At 41.3% G+C, this 16,212-nt stretch overlaps 1 protein-coding gene across 3 annotated transcripts in view; it reads right to left on the reverse strand.

The window, feature by feature from the left end:
- Nucleotides 1–2,444: 2,444 nt before the first annotated feature.
- Nucleotides 2,445–16,212, reverse strand: part of CycJ (Cyclin J) — a 39,658-nt gene continuing 25,890 nt past the window's right edge. For 2 of the 3 annotated variants that reach the window (XM_050194537.3, XM_050194536.3), the window contains 4 exons: nt 11,484–11,811; nt 5,905–6,192; nt 3,050–3,209; nt 2,445–2,731 (listed from right to left, as the gene is read on the reverse strand). In XM_050194537.3, coding sequence (XP_050050494.1) covers nt 2,545–2,731; nt 3,050–3,209; nt 5,905–6,192; nt 11,484–11,763 — 915 coding nt within the window. In that variant the 5' untranslated portion in view covers nt 11,764–11,811 and the 3' untranslated portion in view covers nt 2,445–2,544. The remainder of the gene's footprint in view (nt 2,732–3,049; nt 3,210–5,904; nt 6,193–11,483; nt 11,812–16,212) is intronic. The other variant, XM_055061446.2, reaches the window with a different exon arrangement.

Here is a 16,212-nt window from a genome sequence, read left to right on the forward strand (position 1 = left end):
TGCAAAAAATGTGCAGCTACATTACCTATTTATTTCATTATAAAATCCCAAGAACAACAAAATTGCAAATGCAAAAATTGGCCAATTTTAAAGGGCCCCTGAAACGGTTCGGACAAATTTTGTAGACGCGTAGGGTACAGCTTAAGTAAAACATTCGCACCACAATTTAAGTGAAGTGTTACGTATTAATGGAGCTACAAGCGATTAGAAGTTACCTGCCTCCCTAGCCATGCTTTTCCTCCTCAACTCATTCGCCGAGCGAGCGGAGCTAAGCTCCGCCTTCACTGGTTCTGCATCACGATGCGACGTCACATAGTCCACTTCCGGTTGTTTTAGAGCCCGCCACCGCCCGCGCGAGACCTCTCCGCTAGCCGCTTGGCCGTCGTCCCCAAGCGAGAGCTATCGAAGCAGCGTGCGTTGCGAGCATTCTGTCGTAGCGCCGAATGTGCCTGGTATTCCAGTAACCACAAGCAGGCTGGTCATTTCAGCAAGTGACTGGAGGCATAAACTCAAGCTGATGAAGGGACTTTAGCGTAGACGTATGTGAGCGGCCTGATCGGTCTGCACGGTCCAGGCACTTGTTGGCACAGCGCTTAACCAGCCAAACAAAGCGCGAATATTGCTCTAACCAAGTGTAAAACATTTTAAAGATTTATAAAAACAACGTGTTGATGATTACACTCCTGCGAAAAATACACGCCAGCAGCAAAGAAGAATATACTTCATTGCTGCTACTGTGTATGGTTGAGCTCTGTGCCACCAGGTGGCTGCACCGTGCAGAGCATTCACATTTGCCCTTTTGCTCATCTCATGGCTCATCCCGTTACGGCACAGTCAAGCGGCCAGACCCTGTCCCCTTGCGTTTGCCCTAATACCGGACTCTCGAAATGCTATTGCATTAGTAATCTTCCGGTGTAAAGTGACGGCCACAAACGCGCAAATCCTGGCACCGATCGGATAGCGGCAGGTGATGTGCAGCAGCCAGTTCACTCGTATGCTGCCTTGCAGAGGGACACGATGCCGCAGCTCGACATATTGCCAGTCGCTACGTTTGCAGTCCACAAGGCAACAAAGTCGAATCATGGTGCTCGCGAAAAGACTGAGACCGACTCTGACTGCGGAGCTCTCGTCAAAATGGAGTACGTTGTAACACAAGCAGACGACACTTGCTGTGTGCCGGAAGTGCTTAAGTGTACTGAAAAATTGTTCTTGTGCATTCTCTTTATGTTACTTTCTTTTATAAAAACAAATGAAATAACATTCCAACTATTACGAAGATCATTTGTTTACCGTAAAGTTGGAAAATTTATCGATCACGCACCCTGGTCAGCCAATCAGATAGCTCGCCCCACTGACGTCATATGGGTAGGGGCGGCTTAAAATTTCACCGAGCAGTGTGCTGCAGTCGGCAGCGATGTGCATTTTTAAAACGTTATGATAAATTACAGACTTTGTGGAGAGCACTTAGATGTGTCAATTAATGATCAGAAGGACCTACTCTAACGACTCAGTGCATTTGTAGAAAATCATCAAAAGCGTTTCAGGGTCCCTTTAAGGGTGTTTAGAAATACTCAAGTACACCTGTTTTAATAAAATTTTACAGAATACTCTCACAGGATTAATAAATCTAGTACTCCATGAACATGTTGCATTATTTTAAGCTGAAAAATTAAGGTTTTTTCTTCTCGAAATTGGCACTGTGTCTCGCAAAACAAAAGTTAATTTATTTCTACAGACTATTTGCCCACCTCATATAAAAGTTTTGCTCAAAACAAAAAAATAATCGGAACCTCTAAGTCTGTCCTTATCTGAACACACCCAGTAGATGACGGATGCCTCAGACTCGGTGAAGATTGTTCTAAATACTAAATATAATAGGAAGTCCCCAGAAAAATCGGTGTGGGTTATATGCGAATTTCGCCTTAAGGTGCAGCTTCATGGCAGCGTGGTGCATTTTTCTGCTATGAAGCCGCACTTTAGGGTGAAATTTGTGCTGCCCTTAAGTCACACCTCAGAGCGAAATTTGCCCGTGAACTGCGCCCCACCTTTACTTTAAAAAATCTTGAATTCCCCGTGTCAGATATATGCACAAAAATATGTTACTGCTTCATCTGCCAAGGCTTAGCTCCTGTAATTAGCACAACCATCTAGAATCGCGATCAAGTGCCACTGCTGCCACCACATTGAAATATAAACTGAATCTATCAGTCTCGCATTTAACACGGGGGGGGGGTCTTCATGGCTAAGGAATTTGGGAGAAAACCTCGTGTTATATTCGAATAAATATGGTAGTTGGTTTTCTGTCTCTTTAATATCATTGCCATGGGCTGTCTCAGTCGTGTTTCTTTGCCACTAAGCTTGACATACAATCCAGGAAAATGTATGTATATGCCTAAGCTACAGGCAATGTTTTTGTTCAGAGGTAGTGGGCTGTAGCCAGGAGCTTGGTTGTAAGCACTTTAATGCATACAGACAGAAATGACTGTGTACGGGCAGAATTCGTGCTGGCTGCGATGAGGTAGCTGTTGAGCTGCTCTGTGGGCTTCAGAGCTCGTACTGGCTGCTATGAAGAGGCCACTGGGCTGCCCTGTGGTCTTCACGTCTAGATTCTGCATCCTCTGCAGCCAGAATGCCATTGTGGTATGGAAAGCCTACGGCATCCAAGTCGTCACTGGCCTCTTCTGGCCTTTCTGTTGGAGCACCACTTTCAGCATCGTCTCTGTCCTTTGCCCTTGGCATGAAAGCAGAAAAGTCAATCATTTAAACACACTCACGCTGGGTGCAAATGATAACATTGTATACATTTATGCAGGAAACACAACATGCATTGCAAGTAAATGCCAAGCCGTGCTTCAGAGCTTAATGTAATCTGCCTACATTTGCTAGTTTAAGTCTTTAACAGCTTGTTCATCTAAAATTACAAGAAGCTTGTCTCAATAGTTCATTACATGCGGAGCAAGTGCTTGTGCAGCTGAAGTTTCCCCACCACTCTCAGATCTGACTACTGTTATTCATGTGTGCTGTGTTACCAAGCAACAAGAAAGCTCACGTCAGCAAGTGGTTGGTGCAAATAGCAAGTTGCTCCAGGGTGTAGTCGCTGACTTTCTCCAGTGTCAGCGACCAAATTGGAGTGAGGCAGAGGCAGGCGCGAGAGCACACAATACATGCAGCGGCCACCATGGAAGCAGGCATCTGGATGAAGCTGTAGTCTAGGAGAATAAAATCATGCTGTTATTTGTCGGTTCTTTGAACAAGAACAGAAAGTGCCCTTTATAAAAATGGTGCCTGCAGGCTGCCTTCTAAGGCAGAATACACCACCGACAAGATTTATCTTTAGATAATTTGTTCAAATAGTGTGCATGTACAGATTTATCACTGTGGCAGTAATAATATGTAAAACATTGAGGGGGACTTGACAAGTTTAGAGTGTAGCTTAGCCTGTCTGAGCAAGTTCACCTCTGTCGAATACTGTGCGAGGGTTGGAGGTGCTACTGATACTTTGTTAGTACTGCCAGTATGAAGCATCTGCATATGCACATTTGTATTATGTACATTGTGGGACATCCCCATTAAATAAACATAGATGAAAATAGTACCTGTCCCTGTCTGCCTCTCATTTTTTATGCTATCTTTTAGCATGTGCCAACCAATAAGATTCTCAGCAAGTCCTCCTCATCAGCACCTGCAGACTTGCTGCTGTTCAGCTGTGCTCCTGGAAGGCATGGTGATTGTGTAGAAACAAATTTTAGCTAATGGCATAGCAGTGCAAAAATTCAACTGACATTGTTGTGCAGGCCATTTAAGAAGCTTGCAGCATATGTGGACATTTGTGTACAGTATAACAAACAGTCCATGTTACAAGCCACATTTAAAACCCTGGTGGGGACATGTTTTGTGCCAGTATCAGGATCACCCATCCACATGATCCTTTACACAGCTTCTGGGATAGGCCTGTCTCAAAAGACGCTGTCTTGAATTTCGCACTCGTTTGAGTGAGCTATACAAGGCTAATCCATTAAAAAGATTAGCACCAGTGACCAACAGCCTCGGAGCAGTAAAATCACATGTGGCACAGCAGTTCACAAACATGCCAGTAGCGTACCTGCCAACTTGCGCACTTCAAAATTCATCAAAATCACGCGTACATTACATCAGAAGAAGGGAAAGGGGTGCAATATCACACATTTCTTAAAGTCTGCCTTCAGCACACACCTTTTATGGGATATATGCATAGCTTTATTAAGCATTAATCTTTACAAACAGTACACAAGCAGCAGCAATCAGAAAGTGTCAAGCAACACATTGTTCTTAGGTCACAGCGACTTTTTCAGTGATGTTACAGCGGCCGATTTCACCTGCTTCAGAAGCTTGTCTGAATGAACTTGTTTCAAGCAGGTACTGCTCTGAGGTCTTTTCACAAACAAGACTTCAAAGAGTGTGGTCAGAGACTGAGGAACAATATGTTTTTGCAAGCAGAAATTTTTTTCACAAATATAGACCAAACATTCGTAAAATCGTAAAACAAGGGCAAATTTGTAAACTTTACAGAAAATTAAGGAGTCTTGACAGGCATGCAGTAGTAAGAGTACAGGGCTGTTTCTACAGTTTGGCCTCAGGGTAGCTGTACAAACAGCTAACATTTGCGATAACAAAGCACTGTCTCAAGCCTTGCCAGTTGCCCTCAGGATAAGGCCACTCTACAAAGGATGGGTAATTCTTTCCTGATAGCAACTGTCCTCAAAACTATCGTATGATTGAAGGTAGTTGAAGGTAAATTAAAGACTGAAGTGTGATAATGTTCATGCCATTCATATTTTTGTGAATTACATCACCACATGTCACTTCTCCACTTGTGATAATAGTTTCTCATGCATGTTCAGGTTAGCTGGTATCCCATAATTAAACTGTCGAGCACATAGTGAATGCATTCCGTGTATTGAGCCTTTTCTAAAACCACTGACGGCATCGGTCACTGGTCAATCTAAGTGATCGTCAGTAAGACATCGTCAGTGAAATCATTTATACAATGCAATGCCAGAATAAATGTGTTCACATTTTAGGCACTAGCAGACTAGGTTCACTCCACTTTTAATATCAGTGACTGAAAAACACTGAAGGCAAACTCTAAGTAAAGAACTTACGGGTACCTTTTGAAACTATGTGCATGGGCTCAGTGATAAAAGTCTTAGCAGTAGAGTAAATTATAGCTGGGCTTCTGTTCTGAATGTTTCACTCAAATTGACGATGTCACAGTGCAGCATCAGATATTGTGGCATATTTGCAGATTTGAATCCTTTCTAAAAAAAGAAAAAAGTCCACAAAGATAGCTAAATTGACTTTTAGATTATTTTTAAATGCAGTGTACTAAGTGATGATTAGCTAGCCTCTAACAGATTTTTGTCGAAGTCTGACACAGCAGCTGCCTAAGGCATTCAAGCTGGGTGCATTTTCTCAGCATCCACTGTTGTATCACTGTCTGGTGCATTAAATATCATCTGTCGCCTAAAGTCGCCCAAGCCATGTGTTTTTAGTTATGCAGGCATTTGCAGGCAATTTTTATGTGCATGTATATGTGTGCCTCTGCATGATGCACATGACTATGGTGCTTTTAAGTGTGTTAGCAGATAAATTACAACGCAGTTTTACGTACTTATTTAGCAAGCAAACAGCTTAAAGAGGCTTTCACATTATGTACACTTCAAACAACATAAAAGGTTCACATTAAGATGAAGACTAAGTGATCAACAGTGGCCAAACCGCAGTTGCCTCAGTCTTGAGCTAATTCACACTTCTTTTTTTCTGATGAAGTCCCCCTTGTCAAAAAGTCGACACAAGGCTTTGTTCGTTTGCCCACTGTTGATCACTGTGTAGTGCATGCTTGTTAGCAGCATAAAATTTACTTACCCTTGAGAGATGCTTCAAGAAAGTAGTTCAGGTAATGCCTCATAGAAATACGAAGATCTTCCACCTCTTCTGACATTCTAGCATGAAATGGTACATCTGTGGGAAATATTGCAAAGACTGCAAAGTAGTCCAAGAAGTGGGCCACTGTCGGATGATGCACCTCCCACTGAAAGAAATCCAGCACGGCCCGCTCGACTTGTCCAATGTCCCTTGGGCTGTAGGTATTTCCCATTAGCTTGCTGATCTCACTGATGTGAGGATTGCGACAGTCCTTTTCTTCGGCTTTGGCTGGAAAGACATGACATCATTGGCAGCATTATGTTGTTATTTTAAGTATTGCATTGTGTTCTATTTTTTATCTCTATACCTACAGACTTAATGATATCCTTCAATTTTACCACATTTTAGCTTATTGTTTTCATGCTATCAGTACAACGAAGTGTGGCATGCTTATATAATCTTATGTTATAGAAGCTACTAAGAGGTGCCGCATAAGCTAGTAAACACTAATACAATAAGGCACCTATGTACCAAACTTTCTAATTTTACTACAATCAAGCAAGCTAATTTGAGTTTTAAGAAGTGAAATGTGAAACGGTAGTAAAAGCTTTTGACATGTTGAATACAGTTACAATGTTACAAAGGCTTTTTAAATTATGGTCAACTCTTGATAGTTCAAGCCTAGATGATTTACACTAGACAGATTTTGGTTGGCTGGCTAAATTTTCAGAGCATTCCGGATCTATTCACTCGGAAATATTTTTGCTTTATCCATCTTTGTGCTTATGAAAAAGCTTCCACCATAATATGCAGCTAACAGACATCTGAGGAGCATTTATTAACAAAATTAATGTTATACTTGACATTTAAGCATAATTAACACTACAAGAATGCATATCAAAATTGCAGCTCTTCTGGCATAATCATGAGAAGCCATCTCCACTTATAGTTTGGCAGCTGGAAAAAAAAGCTTCCAAGCCTGACAAGGTGCTTCATGTGTATGCATATTTAGGTTTCTTATTACTAAACAAAAATATGCAGCTCTAAGGAGTTTGAATTGATGTGCATTGACTGTATTTAAAAATTGGGTCTACCTATCTGCTTTAAAGGTTGGCATATCAGAGAGGCTCTCCTAACTGCCATTCTACTCTCGTGCAACTAGCAGATGTGCTAATGGCGTTACTGCTTTTCGAGGCCCCTCTTCCCCACACACAATTTTTTTTTAAATGCACTGCATTTCATGTGTTTTCGTGTCACAGAACAGTAATAGATCGATCTCGTGGTGAGCTTTACACCACCACTGCCTCAAAGGATGCTAGCAGTAGTAGTCTTTAGCAGAGTGAAAAGCAACTGCTGTTCAATGCCCTAGTTATTTTTTTTTATCCTTGAATTCCCTCCCCCCATTTTTTTTCTTTAACATGACCAACTGGCTTAAAGGAGTACCAACACATTTTAGACAGCATAGAAACTACCACATACTCTTTACACGCTAAGGGACAACACTTATCAAGTACAAAGAGTGGGAAATACTAAAGTTGATCTCGAGGTTCGAGACCAGATGCCATCAACATTATTGTGATGTCTGACATGAAGCAAAATATGCAGACGTTGTGTAGCAATAAGGCTAGGTATGGTGATGCCCATAAAAGAAGTAAACAAGAGTACTGTGCATGTTACTTCTCAATGTACTGGCATGTGGCAGTCACAGTAATGGCAGGAATGGATGGAGTGAGGCAATGTAACGTAATACGTACAACTCCCGAGTACTGAAACAGAAACTGCTTTGTAGAAACAATTGTTATAGTAAATTGTTTATGGTGCTCTGATGCCCGACATTTTTTTTTTTTTACACCAAAGCTGTGTATGGCTAGGGTTCTGTGCATTTTTCGTGTGCGTCAACAAAAACTATCATCATCAATGGCTCATACCCCCGTAAGCAATCAAAAAATGCAATGGCTCATAAGCTCGTAATGCAGAGGCTACAAGCGCCCAGCAAAGTGAAGCGAACAGTGCTTACATTCTTTCAAATCACACGTACAACATACAGAACAGCATGTCGAAAACCTTTATCATCAATGGCTCATACCCCCGTAAGCAATGGCTAGCCCTAAGCAGCTCATTTCCTTTGTATTCTGCAGTTGCTATGGGAAGGCGACATATAGTTAGACATAAATCTTGACCCATTCCACTCTGTTACAACTTGCTAGTGTGCGAGCAGCCTCGGCCATGTCTACGCACGCACTGCCCTCTTTTAGTCCGCACTCTAATCACGTTCGTGGCTAGTTTCCTCCAGCTCCAATGTGATCATCGTTGGAGACTTCAATGTGGACATTTCAAAACCAGACAAAGACAAGAAATGGTTCACTCAGTTTTTGCTTGAAAAGTTTGGTTTTAAGTGCCACAATTCAGGTCACTCAACTACTCAAAAATGGTCGTGTATAGATTTAACTTCAACCAAGCTTCTGTCTAAGGTTGTAACCGAACTAGTCAGTGTATATCACAGTAATCACAAAGCTATCGTCACTGCCATTACCAAATGATGAAAACAAATACATTTACCCTTGTCTAACCCTGTGTGATATCCTACAGCTTAGCTGGTCATCTACCTTCACAGAGTGGAATGGCTCCTGATATTATTTTTTTTTTTTTGGGGGGGGGGGGAGGGGGGTTCTGGGTTTATATTTATTTAATGCAAGAGCATGACAAGTCAAAAATGTGTCGGTACTCCTTTAATCCTTGATATGAATGGGCAGGAAGGTGAGGATAACTATTTCATTGTAGGATCAGAGTGGAGAGGTCACACTGGCAAAATACACACTGAAACTTGCATTGGCATTCTATTCAAGGCTGCCTTGAAGCCATGTACTGCAGGAAAGCAGCAAAGACTGCATGCATCATTGCACTGGCAGGAAAGCTGGACATGAAAGCTGAATATAACAAGATTAGCTTATCATTCTTTTATGCACCATTTTCCTGAAATCTGTACCTGCTGTTTTCCTGTCACTAAGCACTTACACATACACACATAGCACAAGCTAGCCTGTGCTCCATACCAACATATTCCGAAACGTTAATTTGTTTAAGCCAAGTAATAACAGAAGAGACCACAATTACAGAAGCAAGAGTATTTGTTTTAGGCACCTGACAGTTATGTCACAAATGTAAGAACAAACCAGGTGGTCCCACAACTATTTTTGCTCATGTTGAAATCTTTAATGTAGGAATCACATCTTCTGGCAGGAATGAACCTTACTTTTTCACATGATGTATTTTTCTTGTGAAGATCGTGGTAGTACAGCAATTATAAATCTTGTCACTGACCAACAAACAATAAAATAGACGTTTCTTCACCTCATCTATGCGAAGTCACTTCATCACATATTGAAGAGTACATGAACTGTTTCAGCAATGGCCATTTTTCTTCTCTGTTTTGTGAACAAGGTTCTTGTATGTGCATCAAAATGTGAATTCCATCATTTGTTGATCAGTGAGAAGATTTATAATTGCTGTACTGTGACTTTACCTGGCCAGACAGTTCTTGGGCAAACCCCTGACTTTACAGAGAAACATGATATATCACTGGAGGTGGGGACATGTGTCTCAACTCATGTCACAATTTTTTAAATCTCATGCAAGGTTAACAAATTGTGAAAATTCTATGGCTTTTTAAGACAGAAATCAGAATATTGTGCCCTGACAAATTTATCTTGGGAACTGCAGACAAAGCATTTTATTTGCTCCCAAAACTTTAGTATTTTCTTTCTTAAAATAAGCAGACTTCTTTTATGCAATATGCTTTCCTCAATTGTTCCAAACTACTAAGCAGCTTACTAGGACAATCTCAAATTCTGCCCTTTAAGTATAAATGTGCTGCTGTCTAAAAAATAAAAGAAGAAAACAGTATCAAAAGCTGCAGATATTTTGACATTGCCACAAAAAGGCATATACATATAAAAAATGTTAAAACTCTGTAGATTCTAAGTGGAATTCAGAAAAATCAACAATCACTACTGTATTTGCAAGAATTTTACAATAAAACCTCACGTGACAAGAGAATTTAAAACTGCAAGAAGATCTTGCATTGTTTTCTTAAAGGGATCCCAAAAAGATTTTGTGCAAATGTACCGAGTCAGTAAGAGAGGTCCTTGTGATCACCAAGGGCTAAATTTAGGTGCTCTGCTTATTAAGTGTGTAATCTATTATTGGACTCTAAACATATGCATGACTACAGATCTCAGCAACATCACTCACTGTATTTTCAGCAGCCTCTTCTCATTCTATGTAGAATTGGCAGAGGCAGCAGATCACTTAGGTGAGTAATCTGATTGGGCTTTTTACATGACGTCAGTGGGAGTGCTTGAAGTATGTACTTGACAGTAAGCTTATTTTTAGTAGCCTATGTATACTTAGTACTTTGTGTAGCCTGCAAAAATAAATACACAACTGCAACAAATGTTCAAACTAGATGGCACACTTCCACCTCAGAAAGCAGATCTGCTGCAGCACTTGTCTATACATGTGCACTTCCGTGCACATGTGAGAGAAGGAGTGGAATAAAGAGTTCCTTTCAAAATACTGACATTGTGGAAGCTTTTGAGGCTGTACCAAGGAAGGCGAGGGGTTTAATTTTTTTTTTTTGCAGATTATTTGATCATAAACAAAAAATACTCGTGGGACCACAAAGTTTATTACTTCAATATGCCTGGTAATTCTTGTTACTATCAGTAGCATCGGCGCTATCACTCTGACACTGAAATTTTCATCTGTGCAACGAATTATGTTTTCATTAACGAATTATTCTTGGGCAGAGGCAAAAGATTCTCAGTGAACAAAAGCTACTTGAAATCCATCCGTCACTTTTTTTTTTCATTTTTGTTGAATTATCTGCAACTAACAAGAACTTGATTTGGGCGAGTTGGTTCATATTAACATAGGTACAGCACAACAGTTTTTTGGGAAGGAAAAACGCTGACAAAAGATAAGTACCTACGTTATTTATCTGTCACTAACTTGTCAGCTTATGCTAATGATGATAATACAGCATCCCAAGTTCCATACATATCTTGGCATTCCTGGCTTTCATTTCACACTGCATGGCGACTTCCGCAGAATACCGAGGCCACAGAAAATAATCTCCAGCACATTTCATTATAGCTGCCATATATAAGAAAAGCTACTTAATTACATTAATCAGCAATTAACATCCTGCTAATCTACAATGAAACATACCTTTTTATGCCTGTAATATAATAAATAAAGTTTACTGCACATAGTATGCTGAAGCCCTTGAAGCACATAGTTTTATAACATTAGAAGTGACCCTTGTAGTCCCTAAACTCTGGTGCACACACTGAACAGAAAATTGTGTTCAGTAACCTATTAGTCTAGAATATAGGCATATTTCTGGCATTTACAACATTAAAAGTCAATAATGTGAGCCAATTAACTCATTTAATCTATGCAACTTTGCAAGCCCACCTATGTTACGATGTGTCACTTCATGACGATAGGGCGAGCAAGTCTAGCTACGTAACATTGCTAGGTTATACTAGTTGACGTCTGTCACAACAGGTGCTAACCTGCAACTACAATACAGCCCAAAGCAAGAAGCTGTAGCTGCTCTGCGCCAACATTGTGGCTATCCATGTAGAAATCCAAAAGGTGCACAGAGAGATGCTTGACCAGGACACAGAAGTCCATGCGGCCGCAGATGTCACTGATGAAGGTCACAAGTGATCTCCGGTAGCGGAGCTGAGGTGACTGACATTTGTAGGTCATCCGTCGCCGCTCCCGCTGGCGCAAGTACACATATATTTCTGCTGTGTAGTCTGTGAGCCACCACCTTTCAACAAACGTCATTGCTGGCTCTTAGGGGCAACAGCTGGCTGAAATCTGTCGGGGAGAAGGCTGTAGAAGGAAGCAGGTATAGACTGCATGCATAGTAACTGTTAGAGACAGCATTAAGAAATGGTTTCATTTGCACCATGAAAGACTAGACTGTGTTAGCTGGAAATGTGGCTTTACTGAAAGTTTCGCCTACCACATCTAAAGATGGTATGTGCATGATGTTACTGTTATAGTGAAAATGAACAGAGCAAAGTCTTTCGCATTGGTTAGATTATTAGATTTTTTTTGTATTGTGGAATCTGCATTCCCCACAGGCTTTCCCACTTGCAAGGCATTCAGTGATTAACTATGCCAAAAAAGGCATAGCTAGTGGAGAAAGTCACACATGCTTCTACCATCTTTACAATTTGCTTGTTCATGCCCAGATTTCATGCAAAGGTGACTTCAATGGTAGGCGTTGTATAATAGCTTACGTGGAACAGCATTTGCCCAGTTTGTCCAAAACAATCATGCACTGTGGTTTATGACAAAACCAGAACAAAGCAGACAAATACAAGCCTATCCCTTTTACTGAACTAATATATGTTGTGGGTTGTATTCTAAGGAAGTTCATTTTGAGATTTGCATAGCAGCTGTATTGTGGCAAAATTGGCTCAAACAATAAGCTTAGTACACTGTATTCAACATCTACTGCCTAATAAGGCTTTTAACCCATTAAAGCCCCCAAAAAATTTACCAACAAAATTTTATTGATCTTGGTGCACTATGATCTTTTCACACTGTAACTACATTGAGAGTTTTATTAATTGTGCTTTATTCTTTCAAACGGTACGATGCTGTAAACTATAAAATATGCTGGACCTGCTGGAAAAGAAGCTGCTTTGTTTTTGTCTCATTTAATTTTGTAATAACTTGGGAGTTGGTGATTGCACTATAATGTTGTACATTCATGGTAATTAAAGCTTCATTACAGGTCATGATATAGAGATAATTCTATTTATTTGAAGCTGACTGCGAAATTACCATCACTAGGTCAAGCCCACCATTAAAGTGTGTTGCCTCTGTGCTGACTGGACAGGAGTATTCTCTCCATTAGGTGACTCAGCATGTCCTAAATACTGGAAAACAGTGAGGCACGTACACATTCAAGTCAAACTGAAGTGACAGATTAGTGGTGCTGCAGGAGTGGATCCAGTGGTAGCATCGAGGGGGTTGGGAGTTGGGAGGGGATTGAGAGCTGACTGTGTGTTCAATTTTGTCAGTGCACAAATTTTCTGCTCACCATATATACCAAGATCCACTCATGTGTGAGAAAAAAAAAAAGGATAGGGGGGGGGGGATGCAGTATAATCCCCTCGCTTGACCTATCAGTGGTTCCAAGATTATGTCCCGAGTGTATTTTTTATTGAGTACATGGCTTTTGGTACAAGAAAAGAATGTAAACATTTGAAAGGATTGGTACTTGGCACTACCACTGTAAAGATGTGAAATCACTCCTATTGATGTCTTATGATTTGTTATATTGATAAAGAAAGTGCACTCCCCATTAATACTTGAAGGAAGAGTCCGTTTGGAGAAATGTGGCGCATTTGCTTTTACAATAACACACTGCTGCTGGATCTCTTACGCGGCTGCATCTATACTTTCTGCGGCATTATGGCACATTCTCTATGCGGCCCTCAGAGATTATGACCTCTGAGATTGCCAACGCATATGCAGGGTGTTTCACGTAACTTGAAGAAAGGATTTTTAAAGTGGTTAACCACAGCTGAATGAAACCAATGACATATGGTTTACCGTCATGTTGCGCTCCATCGAGTTATTTTTATATTCTGCTTAATTACTTAACTAAGATCAGTTATGCATGCAAAGTTTTTAATATTCACTTTATGGCCAAGTGCGTTTCGTATGTTACGTTGTAGATCGAGGGGATTCAGAAACAACGGATGCAGTTTTTTACAGCAACATATATGCTATGTGGTGATTTTTTTTTCGGCCTTTAAAGGGACACTAAAGCGAAACAATAAATCAGTTCAGACTAATGAAGCATTGTTTAAGAACCTGCAGGCAGTTATTTCAAAAAAATAGTTTGATTATTAGATGAGAAAATGAAGGTTCAAGTATCAGTATTTGAATTTCGCGCCAAAACCCCAGCGCCGGTACGTCAGCGTGACGTCAGGGATTCCAAAGTATGTTTTCGCATTTGGGCCGCGTTGGCTGAATAAAGGTTCCCGAAACATGCCATGTTTAATATTTGGTTCCTTTAGAACACGATGTAGTCAATCTGTACCGCTATATATAATTAGTAAGCCCTAGAAGATTCCATCAAACTCCAAGACGTCACAGCCCCCAGGTGCGGGAACTTAAGTAGGCGTCGCCACCCGTATCTCGTTCTTGCGCTTTTTCTGGCTTACCAAACGTCTTATTCTAAGAGTGGTGTGTTTGGTGTTGTATAACGGTAATTTACTGATGCAGAAGAAATCATTTTTTACCCGCCGTGGTTGCTCAGAGTGGCTATAGTGTTGGGCTGCTAAGCACGAGGTCGCGGGATCGAATCCCGGCCACGGTGGCCGCATTTCGATGGGGGCGAAATGCGAAAACACCCGTGTAGTTAGATTTAGGTGCAGGCTAAAGAACCCCAGGTGGTCGAAATTTCCGGAGTCCTCCACTACGGCGTGCCTCATAATCAGAAAGTGGTTTTGGCACGTAAAACCCCATATTTTTTTTTTTTTTTTTTGTAAGAAATCATTTTTCACTTTAGTGTCCCTTTAAAGAAAGCCGCGAAATATGAAATGAAAGCACGTGACTGCGCTCACGCGTTCTCAGCGCTCTCAACCGTGCTTCGTGCGAATGAATCGTGCGCGCGGACCGTGGCGAAGTGAGCGGCCATGGCTCTAGGCATCGGCTTCACAGTGCGTCAGCGTCTTTGACGGTGGCACACGGAAAGGGAGCACCGTCATCCCTGATAAGTGATAGGCTCGAAGCACAGTTGAGAGCGCTGCAATATGATAGCGCATGAGGATTCAGTCACGTGGTTTTATTTCATATTTCGTGGGCTTTGTTTAAACGCCGGAAAAAATCGCCACGCATCACGTATACGTTGTCACAAAAAATTGAATTGGTCATTTCTGAACCACCTCTACAACGTAACGAAATGCACCCTTGTCCCTAAAGTGAGTATTAAAATTTTTGAATAATTGACCAGTTTTAACTAATTAAGCGGAATATAAAGAAATACTTTGAGGAGTGTCACATCACAGCAAACCATGAATCGCTAGTTTCATCCAGCTGCGGTTAGCCACTTTTTTAATGTCCTTAGTTCAAGTTACGTGAAACATCCTGTATGCGCTCCACTGTGTTCGGGCCGAGCGAGCTGTCTGTGAGCCAGTTCTTATCGGATCACCGAAGCTAAACGGCATTGGGCTATGGTTAGCCCGCTGAGCCCTTGGGAGGGAGGCCGCCTGGAAATGGCAATTGACTGCCGATGTATATAAACTGCAGAATAAGTCGAGACTGACAAAAAAAAAAAAAATGTGTGCCCATTATATCGTATATTGCAGTCTTTCTGGATTCAACTATCGGCTTTTCCATTAGTTCAGGTAGCCACGCCTTGAGCAGATTACTTCAACCAGTTAGCATTTCGAATAATGTTGATTCGAAACAAGCCATCTGTACAATATACTCTTACTGCCAAGTAGCACATTTCTTGAGCATCATGCATATTTAAAACACCATTGGAAAGAAACATGGCTCTACTATAGTTCGTTTTCTTGAGTGTGCAGATGCACGCGAAAGAAATTAAATAAAATTATCTGTGTGCTTCACGACTTCAGGAGAAAAATGTCTGTACGCTGTCTTTAGCGTACACTACTCTAAAAACAGTTGCACCCTTTGGGGTGTATATTTGCCACACAACAATCTTCATATGTCTTTGCTTGTGTTTCCTTTGTTGAAAACACTGCGCTCGCTACTTTCCTGTCGAGAATGCTCTGTCATGCCGATAACCCGCATGCATTAGAGAAACGAAATGCAGGCAAGAGAGATGACGATTATCGTTGCATGGCAAATATACACCCCAAAGGGTGCAACTGTATTTTTTTTAATTATGGGGTTTTACGTGCTAAAACCAGTTTCTGATTATGAGGCACGCCGTAGTGGAAGACTACGGAAATTTTGACCACCTGGGGTTCTTTAACGTGCACCTAAATCTAAACACACGGGTGTTCTCGCATTTCGCCTCCATCGAAATGCGGCCGCCATGGCCGGGATTCGATCCCGCGACCTCGTGCTCAGCAGTTCAACACCATAGGCACTGAGCAACCACGGCGGGTAACTGTTTTTGGAGTATAGCAAAACCGTATACCATTAAACCGGCGTGGCAACCTGCCAACTTTGCCCACGTACGCTAAACTGAGACGGTAGCGTTAAGCTATGGTGGCATAGCCACCATAACTTAACGCT

Source organism: Dermacentor andersoni, chromosome 1, assembly GCF_023375885.2.
Source record: "Dermacentor andersoni chromosome 1, qqDerAnde1_hic_scaffold, whole genome shotgun sequence".
NCBI classification, from domain to species: Eukaryota; Metazoa; Arthropoda; class Arachnida; order Ixodida; family Ixodidae; genus Dermacentor; species Dermacentor andersoni.